The sequence below is a fragment of the Chiloscyllium plagiosum genome, unplaced genomic scaffold, assembly GCF_037043375.1.
Source record: "Chiloscyllium plagiosum isolate Xiang-an unplaced genomic scaffold, Cpla_swu_hap1 HiC_scaffold_15, whole genome shotgun sequence".
Taxonomy (NCBI): Eukaryota; Metazoa; Chordata; class Chondrichthyes; order Orectolobiformes; family Hemiscylliidae; genus Chiloscyllium; species Chiloscyllium plagiosum.
The window spans coordinates 66,746,783-66,766,175 of NW_028270153.1; the positions used below are offsets into that span (position 1 = coordinate 66,746,783).

Here is a 19,393-nt window from a genome sequence, read left to right on the forward strand (position 1 = left end):
AGGGAGGGAGTCCTGATGTTACACCCTTTCTAAGTGTGGGACAGGCTTGATGGAACAACTAGACTTTTCCAACTGGCTAGTTTTATATAATACCCTGGGAATTTTGAATACATTCTCAGTCATTCCCCAGAAATTCACACGAAATGCTGCTTGATCATACTATTAATAACCCTTTCCATCAATTTTCTGATGATCAAGTATAGATTGATGGGGTGGTAATTGGCTGGATTGGATTGTCCCGCTTTTCATGTACAGGACAACCTGGGAAATTTTCCACATTGTCAGGTAGATGCCAGTGTTGTAACTGTACTGGAACAGCTTGACTAGAGGAGCTGCACGTTCTGGAACACAAGTCTTCAATACTATTGCCGGAATGGTGTTGGTTTGGTGAGAAGGAGTGAATCAACTCCCCTCTTTTCAACTCCCTCTCTGTCAGTCGCAATAAATATTTACATTTCTTTATAGCATGCAGCTATAATTCAAACATAGTACCAATCAAAATTAAGAAGCCAATGGAATTTTGTTACTTACTAATCCAAGACAAAATGCAACATCAAACACACACACAAATATAGGTAACCAGTTTTAAAGGGTGTCTGGTACTGACAAAAGGAATAAATATAATACAGTTTTAAAGTCTTTATAAACCTTGTTGTGGTAGACATTTAACCTGAGGCTATAGTTAATTAATTGTGACAAACGTTCATCAATAGTGCAAAGTTTGTAAATGTATTAAGTTTCCATGAATTGTCATTTCCCTAATTTGATTTTTCAACTAACACTGTTTTCTAAGATGAAAAGAGAAACAGAGAGAACATGACAGAGATAGAGAGTGAGAGAAACTTTTAGATCTTGATGCTACAAATTTATTTTTCCTTCTCTTTGCTCTGCTACTCAAAAACAGCTGTTGAAATATGGTTTGTTTATATATTCACAAGTCTGGCTCCATTGTCTTTCCAACAGCATGTGACATTTGATGTACAATATTTGCTTACAAGCTTGAATTGAAACAGGAGACATAAATTTTGTGACAATGACTCAGTTGCCTGATTCCAACACTGTCAGATAAAATGGTGGTTTCAGTTTCAATTGTTTTAACATTAATTTCCTGGATTTACCTCAAACTGTGGTCAAGTGATTCTGAAAACAATTTTAAGTCAGTTTTTGTAATATCTGTTTACACTTGGCTTTAACTATCAGATGATGGAAGTTGAAAATTGAAAGTGTATATTTATTACTGTTCTGATAGTTAATGTCATGGATTGAGCTAACACCACAGATACAACCCTTAGCTGATTAGTCCTCAAGGTTTCTGGCTATTATGAGGTTTAACTGTTGGGTTTATGTTAGAACATAGATGAGTACAGCACAGTACAGGCCCTTCGGCCCTTGATGTTGTGCTGGCCTTTTATTGTACTCTAACATCAAACTAACTTGCCTACCCTACATTTTACTATCATCCATGTGCCCTATACAGTCTCCATTCTTAAGACTGTATTGTCCTAACTCTGAGTCTGTGCTTTACCTAAGAATGATGTGGAAGTGCCAATGTTGGACTGGGGTGGACAAAGTTAAAAATTACACAACACCAGGTTATAGTCCAACAGGTTTATTTAGAATGCTCCTTCATCAGGGAATTAGTGGGGCAGGATCATAGGACACAGAATTTATAGTAAAAGATCAAAGTGTCATACAACTGATGTGATGTATTGAACAAATCTAGATTGCTGTAAAGTCTTTAATAACTTAGAATGGGGCTGCAGGTTTTGATTCATTAATATGTAATTCCCAGAACTACTTTCAAGTTACATTCCTGAGATAACTTAAAGTTTTAAAAAAAGTGACATCTCAGCTCAGACTTAACAGCAGGTTTGTTCAATACAGCGCATCAGTTGTATGACACTTTGATCTTTTACTATGAATTCTGTATCCTTTGATTCTGCCCCACTAACTATCTGATGAAGGAGCAGCGCTCCAAAAGCTTGTACTTGTTGGACTGTAACCTGGTGTTGTACAATTTTTAACTTTATCTGAGAATGACTGTTGTCTGACTCTCAGAATTTCCAATAAACTTTCTTATTCACATATTCATAAACAGAATAATGATTTTAGTACAATTACTCCATCACCTTTTCTCAGAGTTTTGATAGCATGTGACTGTTAACATTAAATTGCCCCTAGTGTTAGGTGAAGGGGTAAATGTAGGGGAATGGGTCTGGGTGGGTTGCGCTTCGGCGGGTCGGTGCGGACTTGTTGGGCCGAAGGGCCTGTTTCTACACTGTAATCTCATCTAAAAAAAAATCAGAGGTATTACTATATTCCCATTTCCCTCCCTCTCCAGCCCCAAGTTTCTTTCAGCTTTTATATTAACACATATCCAACAATTTCTTTAATTTCTCCATCTCAGAATCTTCCCCAAATCCCATCACACACCCAAAGGCTGGATATCAGATGTTAAGTCTGGGGTGGAGCTTTCATAGGATGCCTGCTCTTTAATTTGCATTATTGCTAAATAAGGATGATATATTTCTCTAACCCAAGTATCATTCTGTGAGGAAATTGATACAACTCTGTTCTCATTATCCCTAAGCTATAGTTGTCATACTCAACATTTCTCACTGCTTCAAGTAAAATCAATGCTTTTCTGTTCCTTCTGAATGTTGCCATTGAAGTATGAATGATATAAATCAAGGCAGTTTTGATTTTTTGAGGACTGTACCTTCTGATTTTCCATCTGTCATACAAACCCTCTGGCCTGGTACAGCAGCTTGGAATTAGACCAATTATTTTGTTTCCTCTTACTCTCGTTCTTGATCTCTCACATACTCTCATGGTTCTGAAATGTTACACTTAGTCTGAGGGTTTGTTGGCATAACAGAAGTTCTACTTTCAACCTCCTGCCTAATAACTCTGCAGGTGAATTTCATGACTGAACAATTCAGTAAAATTAAATCCCAAGCAGAAATTTTGACCATTAACAATGACATTGCTTTTACTGCTCTTTCAGCTTCCTAATTGGTCTGTGGATGAACCTGTATTTAGGCAAAACCTCTGTAAGATCAACTCTGCAGTTTTGGACATTGTACCTGATAGTTAAAAAGCATTTCCTTTCACCAAGTTCTTATTCTTCAACTTTTCAATACTGAGTGACCCGAGAGAGGACAATGAAGCAAAACAGCAATGACTTTAATGACAGGGAGAAATTTGCCATCACTGGTATAAAATGGTACCAATTTGTCCATCAAGTTGTGTTAAGGTTTGAGTCCCAACATCTTAATGAGGAGGCAGAATGGTGGAAGGGAAAGGAAGTGAAGGTCTTATGAGGAAAGGCTGAGGGACTTGAGGCTGTTTTCATTGGAGAGAAGAATGTTGAGAGGTGACTTAATTGAGACATATAAGATAATCAGAGGATTAGATAAGGTGCAGAGTGAGAGCCTTTTTCCTCAGATGGTGAGGACTAGCACGAGGGAACAAAGCTTTAAATTGAGAGGTGATAGATATAGGACAGATGTCAGAGGTAGTCTCTTTACTGTTGCCTGCCTGCAACAGTAGTAGACTCGCCATCTTTAAGGGTTTTTAAATGGTCATTGGATAGACATGTGGATGAAAATGGTATAGTGTAGGTTTGATAGGCTTTAGATTAGTTTCACAGGTCGGTGCAACATCAAAGGCCAAAGAGCTTCCACTGGGCTGTAATGTTCTATGTTCTATGAAGCAAACAAAGTCTGCTCTCAAAATCCCATGGGGCATCCTGATCCATGTCCCCAAAGATGTGTGTGTCAAATATTGGCCTGTTCAGTCCCATGAAAATCCATGGAAGAAATTCAAATGCTCAGTAGCCAGCATCCTCGAGTTGAGAATCAGCTGATGATGACAGGTGTTTGTTGTATTCAGAAGAAAGAATTATGGTAGGTTGATGATATCATGTGAAGCTTTACTCACTGGCATTTACCACCTATGTGAGATCATTAACCATTTGTGGCACCAATGCCATCTCCTTGAGTCTAATCCCTTGGCATTGACCTTTCTGGCCACATGTTCCCATTCTCTTTTCAGGGTGGTCCTTGAGGGTCTCTTTTGATCCACACGCTCAACACTGGGACATGGCATCTCTCCGACTGTCTTGAGCACCAACTCAGTCACCACTGATCCTCTGGTTTATACCGTTGCAATCATTTGCATTGTAGCAGGGAAAACAGACAACTCCTTATTTTTGAGAAAGAGTAACTACTGCAAATAAAACATGCTTAATCCATTTGGAAAACTCACTGAAAGTCAAGCTGAGGCCCTTGCAGAAGTAAGACCAACTTCCTTTTAAGATAGTCTTTTTTTTTAGGAAGAGTATGGCTATGACAGAAATACTAGGAATATTGCTGGGTCTCCTGCTGTGCACATTATGGGACAGTGTAATTCAAAGATTCTCTGCAGGGATCTTTGATCAGTTTGAGACCTGCAAGAAGATCTGAGATGGTCAGCAAGTGGTTTAATCCTGTTATGAGTCTCCAAAGGGGTTGGTAGACCTTACCTCCACCTACCTCCTCACTGCTGCTTAACCATCAGACAGCTTACCTGACATCTAGTGCTGGATGAGTGGACATTCCCTCCAGTTAAGTATTGGGAAAAGAAAATAATTTCTTTTGGACCCCACTTCAAGCTCCATTCCCCGAGCCACTGGGTCCCTCCCTCTCCCTGGCAACTGGCTGAGATTAAACCAGTCTGTTCACAATCTTGGTGCTACCTTCAATCTTGAGTTAAGATTCTCACCTTGTGTTCACATTATCACCAGGACCACCTGCTTCCACCTCTGTACCTCCATCCCTGGCTTTTCTCCAACCTGAGTTAATAATCGAAGGGTAGCGCAATTATCCCCATCCTTCAAACTCGGAGATTTGGTCCCCTGGCTGTGTGTTTCTCTGATGGACCCTCTGGTCTGCGCACTCGGATCGGTTGAATGAACTCCATTACCTGGTTTTGAAGGGGGGGGGGGGGGAGGGTTGACACTGGTGAGAACATGTGGGTGCATTCACTCAAAATGCTATTCATTTCATTGTTTCCATCAGGGGTGTTTCATTCAAGTCAATGGCTATTGCCATTGTGGTAGGTTTTTAGCATTAATCCATTCACTGCCTTAGCAGGAGGTCACTGGTTGTCAGTATAACCAGAGAAGGGGTGGGTTAGTAACAAGAGAGCCGCGAGACCCTGTGCAGAAAATCCTCCTGACACTATCTGGGAGTGTTTGGTGGAGGCATTGGGGGAAGTTTCCAATCCTCCAGCATTAATATTCCTCACCTTGATAAGGAGGTTGTTAGCAAAGACTGGCTGAAAAATAAATAACAAGGGCATTGTGTAAGATGTGATTGTAGCTCAAAGATTACATTCTCCCGTGTTTTTTATGGGCAGACTAGAGTTAATAGGAGCTCGGGGAGGGGGGGGGGGGTGTAGACTGAAGTGATTTAAAGAACTAGCTGTTAGTCCCAGTTCGCGCACACCAACCGCGGAGGGGGGGGGTGCAGACAATGAGGAAAGCTTAACTCTGGAATCTGACCGCAGGCACGCTCAGCAAAGTGAGTTTCTAGTTGGGTCTGCGTCCCGAGTCAGTGCTGGATCAGTGTTTTGTTAATGCTTGTTGTTGGTGCTGTATTATTGTCAGCACCCTCCCTCCGCTCCCCCCCTGCAGCAGAGCTGAGGTAGTTGCTGCTCCATGGGCTGCAGTGATGTTCCAGGCTCATGGCCCTGGTCTTTCCCACTGGATGTCAGTCAGCGGAGCAGCGCAGTGGTAACCTCCAGACGTCTGCTCAGCCCCGCAGCCGCCTGGTCCAGGAGATGCCAATCAGCACCTGCTAACCTGCCCCCTCTGGAGTCAGCAGTGCACCCCCATCCTCTTTGGAGATGTCAGGTCAGGCACCAGCCAGCAAGAGGACCCCGGGTAAGTGAGGACCATCTCCGAGAGCAGAGAGAGAGAGAGAGAGGCTGGCTCGGCGGACAGGAATGTGGAGAGATGGCGAGAATGAAAGCTCAGGACCGAGGCTGATGCAGAGCCAGTAACCCACTTGCAACCCAGCTCCGGGTGCATGTTGGAGCTGAGGCAGTGTGGAGGTGGTGGACAGAGTCAGCCATCATCTTGCTACTTGCAGAGGATTAGAACCGACGATGCGTTCAGACAGACATTGTATCACTGAAAGGCACTGTCAGAATCTATTAGACAAACTTCATAACTTCCCCCATTCATGCAAGTTTAGCTAAACAAGAAATTGTTATTATGTGCTGTGTATGACAGTGCTGTGATCTTCACACTGGGTCAGGATAGAGCTCCAATTATTTCACAAGATAAGGACAGTGCAGTAGTAAGACCTGGGTACAGACAGGGTTACAGTGATTATACTGAGTACAGACGGTGCTGAAGAGAGACACTGGGTACAGTGTTACAGTGATTATACTGGGTACAGACAGAGCTGTAGTGAGACACTGGGTACAGACAGCGCTGTAGTGAGACCAGTACTGGGTACTGGTTTCCTGAAGAAGGGCTCATGGCCGAAACGTCGATTCTCCTGCTCCTTGGATGCTGTCTGACCTGCTGCGCTCTCCCAGCAACACATTTTCAGCTCTGATCTCCAGCATCTGCAGTCCTCACTTTCTCCACTGGGTACAGACAGTGCTGTAGTGATTATACTGGGTACAGACAGTGCTGTAGTGATTATACTGGGTACGGACAGTGCTGTAGTGATTTATACTGGGTACGGGCAGTGCTACAGTGATTTATACTGGGCACGGACAGTGCTACAGTGATTTATACTGGGTACAGACAGTGCTACAGTGATTTATACTGGGTACGGGCAGTGCTACAGTGATTTATACTGGGTACGGGCAGTGCTACAGTGATTTATACTGGGTACGGGCAGTGCTACAGTGATTTATACTGGGTACGGGCAGTGCGACAGTGATTTATACTGGGTACGGGCAGTGCGACAGTGATTTATACTGGGTACGGGCAGTGCGACAGTGATTTATACCGGGTACGGGCAGTGCGACAGTGATTTATACCGGGTACGGGCAGTGCGACAGTGATTTATACCGGGTACGGGCAGTGCGACAGTGATTTATACCGGGTACGGGCAGTGCGACAGTGATTTATACCGGGTACGGGCAGTGCGACAGTGATTTATACCGGGTACGGGCAGTGCGACAGTGATTTATACCGGGTACGGGCAGTGCGACAGTGATTTATACCGGGTACGGGCAGTGCGACAGTGATTTATACCGGGTACGGGCAGTGCGACAGTGATTTATACCGGGTACGGGCAGTGCGACAGTGATTATGCTGGGTACGGACAGTGCTTTCGTGAGACACTGGGTACAGACATTGTTTCAGTGAGACACTGGGTACAGACATTGTTTCAGTGATCATATTGGGTACAGACATCACTGTAGTGAGACACTGGGTACAGTCTGTTACAGTGATTATACTAGGTACAGACAGTGCTGTAGTGAGACACTGGGTACAGACAGTGTTACAGTGATTATACTGGGTACAGACAGTGCTGTAGTTATTATATCAGGCATGTGCAGTGCTACAGTGAGGACACTGGGTACAGGAAGTATTACAGTGATGAAACAAAAACAGAAGTTGCTGGAAAAGCTCAGCAGGTCTGGCAGTATCTGTGAACAGAAATCAGAGTTAACGTTTTGGTCAAAGTTCTGAGCTCATGAGGATAATGAATGTGAGTGTGAATGCAGTGAATAGTTAGTGAAGGCCATGGTTGAAGTTTTCCAGCCCTCACTGGATTCTAGCAGGGTTCCAGCAGATTGGAAAACCACTAATGCGGCTCTCCTATTCAAGGAGGGAGGGAGACAGAAAGCAGGAAATTAGGTCAGTTACTCTATTACCTGTCACTGGGAAAATCCTGGAGTCTATTATTAAGGAAGAAATCGCACGGCATTTAGTGAAGTGTAACACAATCAGAGTCAGCCTGGTCTGTTGAAAGGGAAGCCACGTTTGATAAGTTAGTGATTAACTTCTGGAGGATTCAATAAGTGAAATTGGAGTCATAGAGATATACAGCATGGAAACAGATCCTTCAGTCCAACTCGTCCATGCCAACCAGATATCCTAAATTAATCTAGTCCCATTTGCCAGTACTTGGTCCATATCCCTCTAAACCCTTCCTATTCATATACCCATCCAGATGTGTTTTAAATGTTATATTGTCCTAGCTTCCACCACTTCCTATGGCTGCTCATTCCATACATGTACCACCCTCTGCATGAAAAAGTTGCCTGTTAGGCCCCTTTTAAATCTTTCCCTTCTCACCATAAACCTATACCCTCTAGTTCTGGACTTCCCCGACCCAGGGAAAAGACCTTGTATACTTACCCTATCTATGCCCCTCATAATTTTATAAATCTCCATAAAGTCACCCCTCAGCCTCTGATGCACCAGGGAAAACAGCCCCAGCCTATTCAGCCTCTCCCTGTAGTTCAAATCCTCCAACCCTGACAATATCCAGTTGAAGAAAGGGAATTTGTAGACATGGTGCATTGGATTTTCAGAAGATATTTGACAAGCTGTTACATAAAGCATTATTGCACATGTAAGGGTGGTAAGGACAAGCCAGGGAACTATAGACCAGTGAGCCTGACCTCAGTGGTGGGCAAGTTGTTGGAGGGAATCCTGAGGGACAGGATGTACAAGTATTTGGAAAGGCAAGGACTGATCCGTGATCATCAACATGGCTTTGTGCGTGGGAAATCATGTCTCTCAAACTTGATTGAGTTTTTTTGAAGAAGTAACAAAGAGGATTGATGAGGGCAGAGCAGTAGATGTGATCTATATGGACTTCAGTAAGGTGTTCGACAAGGTTCCCCATGGGAGACTGATTAGCAAGGTTAGATCTCATGGAATACAGGGAGAACTAGCCATTTGGATACAGAACTGGCTCAAAGGTAGAAGACAGAGGGTGGTGGTGGAGGGTTGTTTTTCAGACTGGAGGCCTGTGACCAGTGGAGTGCCACAAGGATCGGTGCTGGGCCCTCTACTTTTTGTCATTTACATAAATGATTTGGATTCAAGCATAAGAGGTACAGTTAGTAAGTTTGCAGATGACACCAAAATTGGAGGTGTAGTGGACAGCGAAGAGGGTTACCTCAGATTACAACAGGATCTGGACCAGGTGGGCCAATGGGCTGAGAAGTGGCAGATAGAATTTAATTCAGATAAATGTGAGGTGCTGCATTTTGGGAAAGCAAATCTTAGCAGGACTTATACACTTGATGGTAAGGTCCTAGGGAGTGTTGCTGAACAAAGAGACCTTGGAGTACAGGTTCATAGCTCCTTGAAAGTGGAGTCGCAGGTAGATAGGATAGTGAAGAAGGCGTTTGGTATGCTTTCATTTATTGGTCAGAGTACTGAGTACAGGAGTTGGGATGTCATGTTGCGGCTGTACAGGACATTGGTTCGGCCACTGTTGGAATATTGCGTGCAATTCTGGTCTCCTTCCTATCGGGAAGATGTTGTGAAACTTGTAAGGGTTCAGAAAAGATTTACAAGGATGTTGCCAGGGTTGGAGGATCTGAGCTACAGGGAGAGGTTGAACAGGCTGGGACTGTTTTTCCCTGGAGCGTCAGAGGCTGAGGGGTGACCTTATAGAGATTTACAAAATTATGAGGGGTAAATAGACAAGGTTTTTTTCCCTGGGGTGGGGTAGTCCAGAACTAGAGAGCATAGGTTTAGGGTGAGAGGGGAAAGATATAAAAGAAACCTAAGGGTGACGTTTTCACACACAGGGTGGTATGGGTATGGAATGAGCTGCCAAAGGAAGTGGTGGAGGCTGGTACAATTGCAACATTTAAGAGGCATCTGAATGGGTATATGAACAGGAAGGGTTTGGAGGGATATGGGCCGGGTGCTGGCAGGTGGAACTAGATTGGGTTGGGATATCTGGTCGGCATGGATGGTTTGGACCGAAGGGTCTGTTTCCATGTTGTACATCTCTATGACTCTATGATAGGAGCTGGCCGTATTTGGGGCAATGTATTAACATGAATTAAAGATTGATGAATGCACAGAAGAAAAAGAGTTGGAGTTAATGGGTCTTTTCCAGATTGGAACAAAGTGAAATGCCACAAAGGTCAGTCTGGGGCCCCAATTATATCTATATTGATGATTTGGAGGAGGGGCAGAGTGTAATGCATCCAGATTTGTTGATGATACAAAGATAGGTGACAGGGCATGTCGTAATGAGGACAGGAAGAGCCTGCAAGGGGATGATAGATCAACTAAGTGAGTGGGCAAAAACTTGGCAAATGGAGTTTAATGCAGAAAAGTGTGAGCTCGTGCACTTTGGTAGGAAGAATCAAAAGGCAGGCTATTATTTAGATGGAGAGAGATTCAAATAAATTCCAGCACAGAGGGATTTTTGTGTTGTGCATGAAAGACAATAAGTTGGTATGCAGGTATGGCAACTAGTTAAGAAGGTAAATGGAAATATGGCCTTCATAGATAAGGTGTTGGCATTTAAAAATAGGGAAGTCCTGCATGGATGAGTTGGACCAAAGGTTCTGTTCCCATACTGTATGACTGTAAGTACTTAAAACAGTACAGTGTTGCTGAGGGGCTATATTTGGACTACTGTTTACCATTTTAGTCCTGTGTTTAAAAAAATATCTGTTCACAACAGAGGCAATTCAAAAGTGATTTACTAAACTGATCCTTTGCACAAAGGGGTTGACGAATCAAGGATGGCTAAAGAGGTGATGCATTTATTTATTCCAGTTTAGGAGAATGAGGGTGCTCTTAATGAAACACAAGGTTCAGAGGGAGCTTGAGAAGATGTGATTGTACAGTGTACAGACAATGCTTCAGTTATTACACTTGTTAGAGACTGTGCTCTAGGAATTACACTGGATAAAGTCAGTGCTCCAGTAATCTACTGGTTAGTAACAGTGCTGCACAGACAGTGCTATAGTGAATACACTGCATAAGTACAGTGCTATCATAATTACATGGCTATGGGCAGTTTTATAATGGTTACACCATGTACGGACAGTGCTGTAGTGATTACACTGGGCACGGACAGTGCTGTGGCGAGGTCACTGGGCACGGACAGTGCTGTGGCGAGGTCACTGGGCACGGACAGCACTACAGTGATTACACTGGGCACGGACAGTGCTGTGGTGAGGTCACTGGGCACGGACAGTGCTGTGGCGAGGTCACTGGGCACGGACAGTGCTATAGTGAGGTCACTGGGCACGGACAGTGCTGTGGCGAGGTCACTGGGCACGGACAGTGCTGTGGCGAGGTCACTGGGCACGGACAGTGCTGTGGCGAGGTCACTGGGCACGGACAGCACTACAGTGATTGGACACTGGGTATGGACAGTGGTATAGTGAATAGCCTGGATGGGAATAGTGGTTTACTTGGGTTACATTAGGTACGGACAGTAGTCTGGTGAAGATGTGTACTGACAGGTCCACATTGCAGGAGGGAGTGACCTTGCACAGGATTTATCTGAACATGTGGTAATAATTTACTGTGACATGGGCTAAGGTCAGGGTTATACAATGACAGTAGTCAATTGGATTAGGCTGGCTGCTTCAAGAATGATTGGCTGTGTTAAAAACCCAGGAACAGAAGTTGATCATTAAAGCTGCTGGAACTGAAATGGAGTTAGATCAGTCTGCAGCTTTGAGAGATAGGGGCGCTCATTAATACTGTGGTGTAATCTGCACACTGAGACGTTGCTCAACAAGCAGTTTTGTTGAGTGATGAAGGGGGTCTTCCTGCCTGCTGAGCCTCAGTTACTGCCACTGACCCTGTAACTGGGGGTTGTCAATATGCCTGATGCAGACCATTCTGAATTGCTGACAAATTACTCCATGCAGCATTTTGGTTCAAACACTCAAATCAGACTGGGAGAAATTAAAGCAATTCTGATGCTGTTGGGAGGAGCTGTGATGTTTAAAGATGCTGACATGTTTAATGAGGGTTAGCATGATTCAAGAAGCTGACATGATTTAGCAAAGATGATATATTTTCGGGAGGTCAGATCTGTTTCAGGAAGCGCTGTCTGCAGCTAAATTTAGATTCATAATGCTCTGAGACATCATGCTGCAGGGGCACACCATTAGCACTGGCCAAAATCCTACCTTGGCCAGGGTGTGAAAGCGGACATTAGACAATGGACTGGAAGTATGCAGATCTGATTGCAGAGATTGAGAGCACAGTCAATGTCTAACACTGAGTTGCACCAGTGCTGCTGTTTTCAAACTCCCTCTGGCAAGTAAGACCCTTTCTCCAACACAGAGTTAAGTTTACCTTCAACAACAAGAAGGACCTGTTAAAGGGGTCATATCTGTTCCAAGGTCAGCTGCTGATTACTTCCCATTGGATCTGTCAATAGGTGTAGTTGGAGGTGAGCAGAGTTGTTTACAGTTGTTGGCACTGACCGGATGTGACTCTGCATGTCAAGATGGCCCTGATTCCAGCTCCAAGGGTCTGCTCAGACCACATTCTCCCAGTTGTGGGCATTACATGTCACAGCCCCCTTGAGCTGCAGGGAGGTGGTGCAGATGCAGCACAGAGAAGGACACCCTGCTGGAGGAGGAGGAGTGGGAAGGGGAAGGACTCTCATCCCGAGGACTCCTCACTCAGAATTTCCCACAGTTGTTTCTGTTTCCTCCAGCTCTGCCTTTGCCCCCACTTCGGGAAGGAAGTTCCCACCAAACTCTGCCACCTTGTGGACTCAGACCTGCAGCCTCAGAGCAGAGTGAGGATGGCGTTGCCAGTGTGTGTGACACTGACCATGTTTACATCGGCTCCTTCCAGATTAGAAAACGAAACATGTTGACCATGAAGAAGATGATGATGCTGGGGAAGGTGAAAAGTCTAAAGGTGGATAAATCACCTGGGCCAGGTGGACTGCATCCCAGCATTCTGAAGGATTAGCTGCAGAGATTGTAGAGGTATTGGTGATCTTTCAGGAATGGCTAGAGTCAGGGAGGGTCCCAGAGACCTGTAGGATAGCTATCATAATACCCCTGTTTAAGAAGGCAGGAGTCAGAAGACATGAATCTATAGGACAGTTAGCCTGACCTCGGTCACAGTAAGATTTCAGAGTCCTTTGCTAAGGACGAGATTGCAGAGTACTTGGAAGTGCATGGTAAAATAGGGCTGAGTCGGCATAGTTTGTCAAGGGGAGGTCATCACTGACAAATCTGTTAGAATTCTTTTAAGGGAGTAATGTGCAAGTTAGACAAAGGAGAGCCAGTGGTTGTGATCGATTTCCAGAAGGCCTTTGACAAGATGCCACACAGGAGTCTGCTAAATAAGGGAAGAGTCCAGGGTGTTAGGAGCAAGGTACTGGCATGGGTAGAGGATTGGCTGACTGGCAGAAGGCTAAGAGTGGGAATAAAGGGGTCTCTTTCAGGATGCCAGCTAGTGACTGGTGGAGTAACACAGGGGTCATGTTGTGACCACACTATTTACGTTATACATTAATCATCCGAATACATTGTTATATGTTGTTCCTAAGTTTGCAGACCACACAAAAATAGGTGGAGGGACAGACTGTGTTGAGGAAGTGCGAGGCTGCAGAAGGACTTGGACAGGCTAGGAGTGTGGGCAAAGAAGTGGCAGATGGAATACAGTGTGGGAACGTGTGAGGTTATGCATTTTGGGAGGAAGAATAGAGGTGGAGACTATTTTCTAAATGGGGAAAGGCTTTGGAAATCTGAAGCACAAAGGGATTTGGAAATCCTAGTTCAGGATTCTCTTAAGGTTAATATATCCCATATCTAAGGAAGGATATGCTGGTTTTGGAGGGTGTCTAGGGCAGGTTTACAAGAATGATCTTGGGGACGCAGGGCTGGTCACATGAGTAGTGGTTGAAGACTCTGGGCCTGTACTCATTGGAATTTTGAAGAATGAAGGAGAATCTGATTGAAACCTATAGAATACAGAGCGGCATGGATAGAGTGAATATGGAAAGATGTAGTAGGAGATACCAGGACCTGAGGACACAACCTCTGAGTGAAGGGATGATCCTTTCAAATGGAGATGAGGAGTAATTTCTTCAGCCAGAGGGTGGTGAATCTGTGGAACTCATTGCCACAGGAGCTGTGGAGGCCAGGTCATTGAATGTATTTAAGAGAGATATAGATGAGGTCTTAAATAGTGAAGGGATCAGGGATCAAGGGATCAAGCACCAGGATTGGGCACTCCTTTGAAGCAAAACAGAAAAATATAAACAGGACCAGCTGTGTTTCAGCACCACCACTTTGTAAACTCTTTGATTCCAGATTAAAATCGATGTAGATCCTCCACCAGAGTCTGATCACTTCACTTGATCTAAACATTGAAGGAATGGCCTAGCTGTTATTTTGTGACCTTTGACCTTGCTGTGCATATGAAGTTGCTTTTCTAACTGTTATTAATTTGATTCATTGCAACTACAACTGAAGTGAACCATTCAATAGTGGACTTTTCCTTGCAATGATCAAATATGCAGAAGAAATGCTTTTTTATCGACAGTACTGAGCTTGGAGGAGGGGAGAATGTTTGTTTAGTTTTGGGGACAGGAGTCTCCCTATCTGAGTTAAACTGTCCACTTGTAGCAAGCAGTCACTTGGAAAATATCAGAGTGCAGTTTATGATGACTAGTGTGGCCCAGATCTTCCTCCACTGAGTGGGAAAACTATTTAAGCCAACAATTTCTTTAACAATGAGTAGCGGAGAGTGAATGTAACCCAGCAGGATGACAGGAACTCAAGGGGGAACCTAATCCAGTAGATCCATCATCAACCACAGATTTCAATGCAGTTTCTGACTGATAGCAGTGGTTGTGTTAATTAAACCAAAACCCCATTGTGAATGTAGGAGAGAATGGATCAGTATGCACCCTGAGTGAGTTCTGTCTGGTCTGTAGCTGCTCGCTGTTCACACTGAAGTACAAAGACTTCCTTTGTGTTCCGTTGACAAGGTTCTTTTATTGAAACGTGGGAACCTTCCTTCCTGTGATGTGTGCAAGACAGACGTCAGTGCTTAGGACTCTCAGCTCATGGTCATTCCCAGCCTGGGATAAACATGTCTGGTGCACGACCTTTATTTGGATGGTCACCTACACTTTGCGTGGACTGTGAACATTGGTGTGTGTGGATTCCAGCTGTGAATGTGTGGGTGCTGGGTCCAGCATGTGAATAGAGGAATGGTTTATGAGCAATGTGCCCGCATCACTAGATCCCTTCATTCCACCCCCCAAAATACTTTGATCACTCTCTATCTTGGATACACTCTAACTGTCACACTGCTGTTTGCATATCACCTGACCACATTGCAACAACAATTATGCCTTAAAAAGCATTTAATTGGCTGTGAATATCCAGAGGTTGCAAAGGCATAATATAACTGGATGACCTTCTTTTGTCTTATTTATTAATGACTGCGATAATGCAACAGACAGCAGTGTTTCTTGTTAAGCTAATGTCACAAAGATTGGTGACCATGTAAGTGGTGCAGACAGGAAGCAGAAAGAGATATTGATAGCTTGATGGATTGAGACAGCTGACAAAACAGTGGCAGATGGATTTCAACTCTGCTTAGTTCGAAGTCATCCAAGACGCAAGAAAATTTAACATAGGTGTTTTAACCAAAATCTGAGCATTTTACCATTGGTGAGAAACTAGAAATGTCAGCAGATAGCTATGGATCCCTGTCAATCATTAAAAGGTAGTAGCCATCATCAACACTTCTCATTTGGGCACACCCCATTCATTTACTTAGACATAGTCAGAATTCACACTTATAGCTTATGGCTTATAGTCCAACAGGTTTATTTAAAATTACAAGCTTTTGGAGCACTGCTCCTTTGTCAGGTGAAGTCCAGCGCTGTTGCCTCCACATCTTAATTACACAAGATCTTTAAATATTTTAGGTGACAGCTTTAAAAAAAAGTTGAAACTATATCGGAGCTTCTAGGAAACTGAGTTTCACAGCTGAGAGTGAACGTTGCTGGTCAAAATCAAATTTTCTCAGAGTGTAGTGGCCACTATTCACTGTTTGAGCTGATGGCCTTTTTCTGTGTTTTTTTTTATATTATGTAATATATCATATAAAAGGGAGCCAATTCTGCTACAACATCTGGAGGACCCTGGACACAAAGGATAGCAGTACAAAATTCACCCGAGTTTTTGTTTAATTTGTTCCTGGAATATGGGTGTTGTTGTAACATTTGTTACTCATCCCTAATTGTGTGAAAGCCAAATGGTTTCCTTGTCCAATTCAGGGGATTGTTAAGAGGCAAACGCAGTGCTGTTGGTCTAGAGTCACATATAGGCCAGACTATTGCCTCCCAATATCACAAACTTCAAGGATTAGATTAGGAGGCACAACTCAGTTTGTAAACTCTGAAATATAGAAGCTTGAGGGGTGATCTGGCTGAAGTTTTATTAGAATTTTGAAAGGAATTTACCTCCTATCACCAGGACATTCAGGGGAGAACTTAGGGCATTTCTTCAAAGAAGGAGGAAAACTAAAATGGAACTCTCTCTCCCACAAAGTGCAGTGGGTGCGTGCTCCATTCATAATTTTAAATCTGAGATTGATACGCTTTAGTTAGCCCAGGAACTGAGCAATAAGAAGTCAGGTGGGTGGTTTAGGATTATAAAGCAGCTATGGTTTGTTGAATAGTGGAACAGGCTTTGAAAGGCTGAACAGTCTCTTCTTGCTCTTTCCTTTCACTGTCAGACTGACTGAACAAACCCGACTCTAAGTCGATGTGTCGAACAGTTCCAGGTCTTTAAACATTGACAAAGCCATCTTAGGTTTGAGCACGGTGGCTCAGTTGTTAGCACTGCTGACTCACAGCACCAGGGACCCGGTTTTGATTCCAGCCTCTGGCAACTGTGTGTAATTTGCACGTTCTCCCTGTGTCTGTGTGGGTTTCCTCTGGGTGCTCTAGTTTCCTCTCACAGTCGAAAGATGTGCAGGTTAGGTGGATTGGCCATGCTAAATTGCCCGTAGTGTCCATGGAGATACAGGCTAGCCATGGAAAATGCAGGGTTACAAGGATAGGATAGGGGATGGGTCTGGGTGGGATGCTGTTCGGAGGGACAGTGTGGACTCGATAGTCCGAATGGCCAGTGTCCACACTGTAGGGATTCTATGATAAATCTGTGAACTGTAAGTGGAGCCACTCCCAGACTGGGTTTATATGAATGCAACTTAGCCTCTCCCATGAATTAGAGCTGAAAAATGTGTGCTGGAAGAGCGCAGCAGGTCAGGCAGCATTCTAGGAGCAGGGGAATCGACGTTTCGGGCATTCCTGAAGAAGGGCTCATGCCCGAAAGGTCGATTCTCCTGCTCCTTTGCTGCCTGACCCACTGTGCTTTTTCAGCAACACATTTTTCAGCTCTGATCCCCAGCATCTGCAGTGCTCACTTTCTCCTATGAATTTGAAAACAACAGCAACACAGTCTTACAACACTTGTACTGTGTTCATTTGGCAGCTGGATTTTAAAATCCTTCCTGTGACTCAAGTGAAAAGAACTTCCTTTGAAAATAAAATCGCTTTTTTTGTTGATGCAATATGATAACATCGTTACTATATAAAACGCTACATTCAGTCACTGGATGGCTACAATAGTGGGTTTTGACCATGCACTTGGTTTATTAAACGACCAGCAAAAGAGGAAGCTTAGCGAAGCAGCATTTACAACAACAGGCATTTATATAGCACCTTTAATATAGTGTGCTATATAACGTGTCCCCATCTTATTTCTCAGCAATCAGACAAAATGTAACACTAAAGCCAAAACAATGACTATTATGGGAGATTGATCCAGATTTTGGCTATTAGGGAGGTAGTTTTTTAAGCAGCATCTTGAAGAAGGGGAGAGTTGGAGAGGGGGAGAGATTCTGGTGGAAATTCCAGAAATTTAGGGCGAAGAAGAGGCCAACAGTAATGAAGCAAGTAAAACGAGGGACACAACTGAGACTAGGATTAGAGTATAGACATATCTCTGAGCTAAGGGACAGGTGGGACTATGGAGTAGTTTGAAATTAAAGCATCCTAAATCCTAATTTTTGGAGAATTTTAAGACTTTTTTCCAAAATATGGACTCTGGTATAAAACAGCTTCATAAAACTGTTAAAGATTGTGCTGGGAATTCTAAAACTGTCCCAAGTATGTGACTCTGATGAAAAGTTCAGAATCGACAAGTAAGTTTAAAAGTTAGAAAGTTAATGCTGAGAAAAAAGGGTGCAATTTTCATCAAAGTATTTTCAAATCTGAGACCAGGAAAGGCGGACAGCAGCTTAAATAGGTCAAGCTGTTTCCAGATTCCAGCAGTGCCAATGTGTATTGGTCAATCAGCAGTAACATCCCAGTATGATGTACCAGATTTGCTATAGGTCAGGAATCCAACTGGGCCTGGGGTAGGAGTCAGGAGTCAGGAGTCAAACTGGGACTTGTGATTGAGTCATGAGCTAAATTGGGCCTAGTGAGGGAGTCAGGAGTTAAACTAGGCCTGACGTCAGCATGAGGGATCAAACTTGGCCTGGTACATCAGTCAGGGGTTAAATAGGGATAGATGTGGGAGTCAGGAGTTAAATGGGGCCTAATGTCAGAGTCGAGCTGTTAAACTGGAACTGATGTAGGAGTCAGGAATTAAATTGATCTGGTGTCAAATTTAGGAGTTAAATTGGGCCTGGTTTAGGAGCAAAGGGGTTAATCCGGGATGGATGTAAGAATGAGGAGATAAACTGAGCCTGGTGTGTGAGTCAGGAATTAAATAGGGTCTAGTGTCATAGTGAGAAGTTAACCTGAGCTTAGTGAAGGAGTCAGGCAATTAAATAGACTTGATGGCAGAGTCACTGGTTAAACTGGGCCTGGTGTCAGAGACTAGAGTTAAATTGGGCCTGGTATAGATGTCAGGAGTTACACTGGGCTTGGTGTCGGAGTCAACAGTATGTATTTGTAAATGCTGTTCTATTACATCCTTTCTAACAGACTAACATTTTCCCAGGAATGGATGTTAAGCTCACTAGCTTCCAATTACCTGTTCGTTGTATCCTTCCATTTAAGAATAAGGGTGCTACATTGGCAGTTTTCCAATCCTCTGGGACTTTTCCAGAATCTAAAGATTCCTGCAAGATTATTACCCGCGCATCCACTATCTCCATAGCTACTTCCTTTAAAATCCTCAGATGTATCTCCGAGTCTAGGGGGATTACTGTTGTTTAGCAGATTAGGTTCCCCAGTACTTCTGCTCTCGTGTTGGTTGTTGCATTTATTTCCTCTCGTCCTTTTGCTCCCTGATTATTTACTAATTTTGGAATGCTGTTAGTGACCTTGACTGATGCAAAGCATTTATTCAACCCCCCTGTCATTTACTTCGTTTCCCC

General features: G+C 43.7%; 1 protein-coding gene across 2 annotated transcripts in view; it reads left to right on the forward strand.

Annotated features, from left to right (window-relative positions):
- Positions 1-5,557: 5,557 nt before the first annotated feature.
- Positions 5,558-19,393, forward strand: part of LOC122559981 (dysbindin-like) — a 39,725-nt gene continuing 25,889 nt past the window's right edge. The window contains exon 1 of one of the 2 annotated variants that reach the window (XM_087995006.1): positions 5,558-5,926. Coding sequence is in view for 1 of the 2 variants with exons in the window: in XM_043710103.2 (XP_043566038.1) it covers positions 5,890-5,926 (37 nt within the window). In the remaining variant the exon portion in view is untranslated. The remainder of the gene's footprint in view (positions 5,927-19,393) is intronic. The other variant, XM_043710103.2, reaches the window with a different exon arrangement.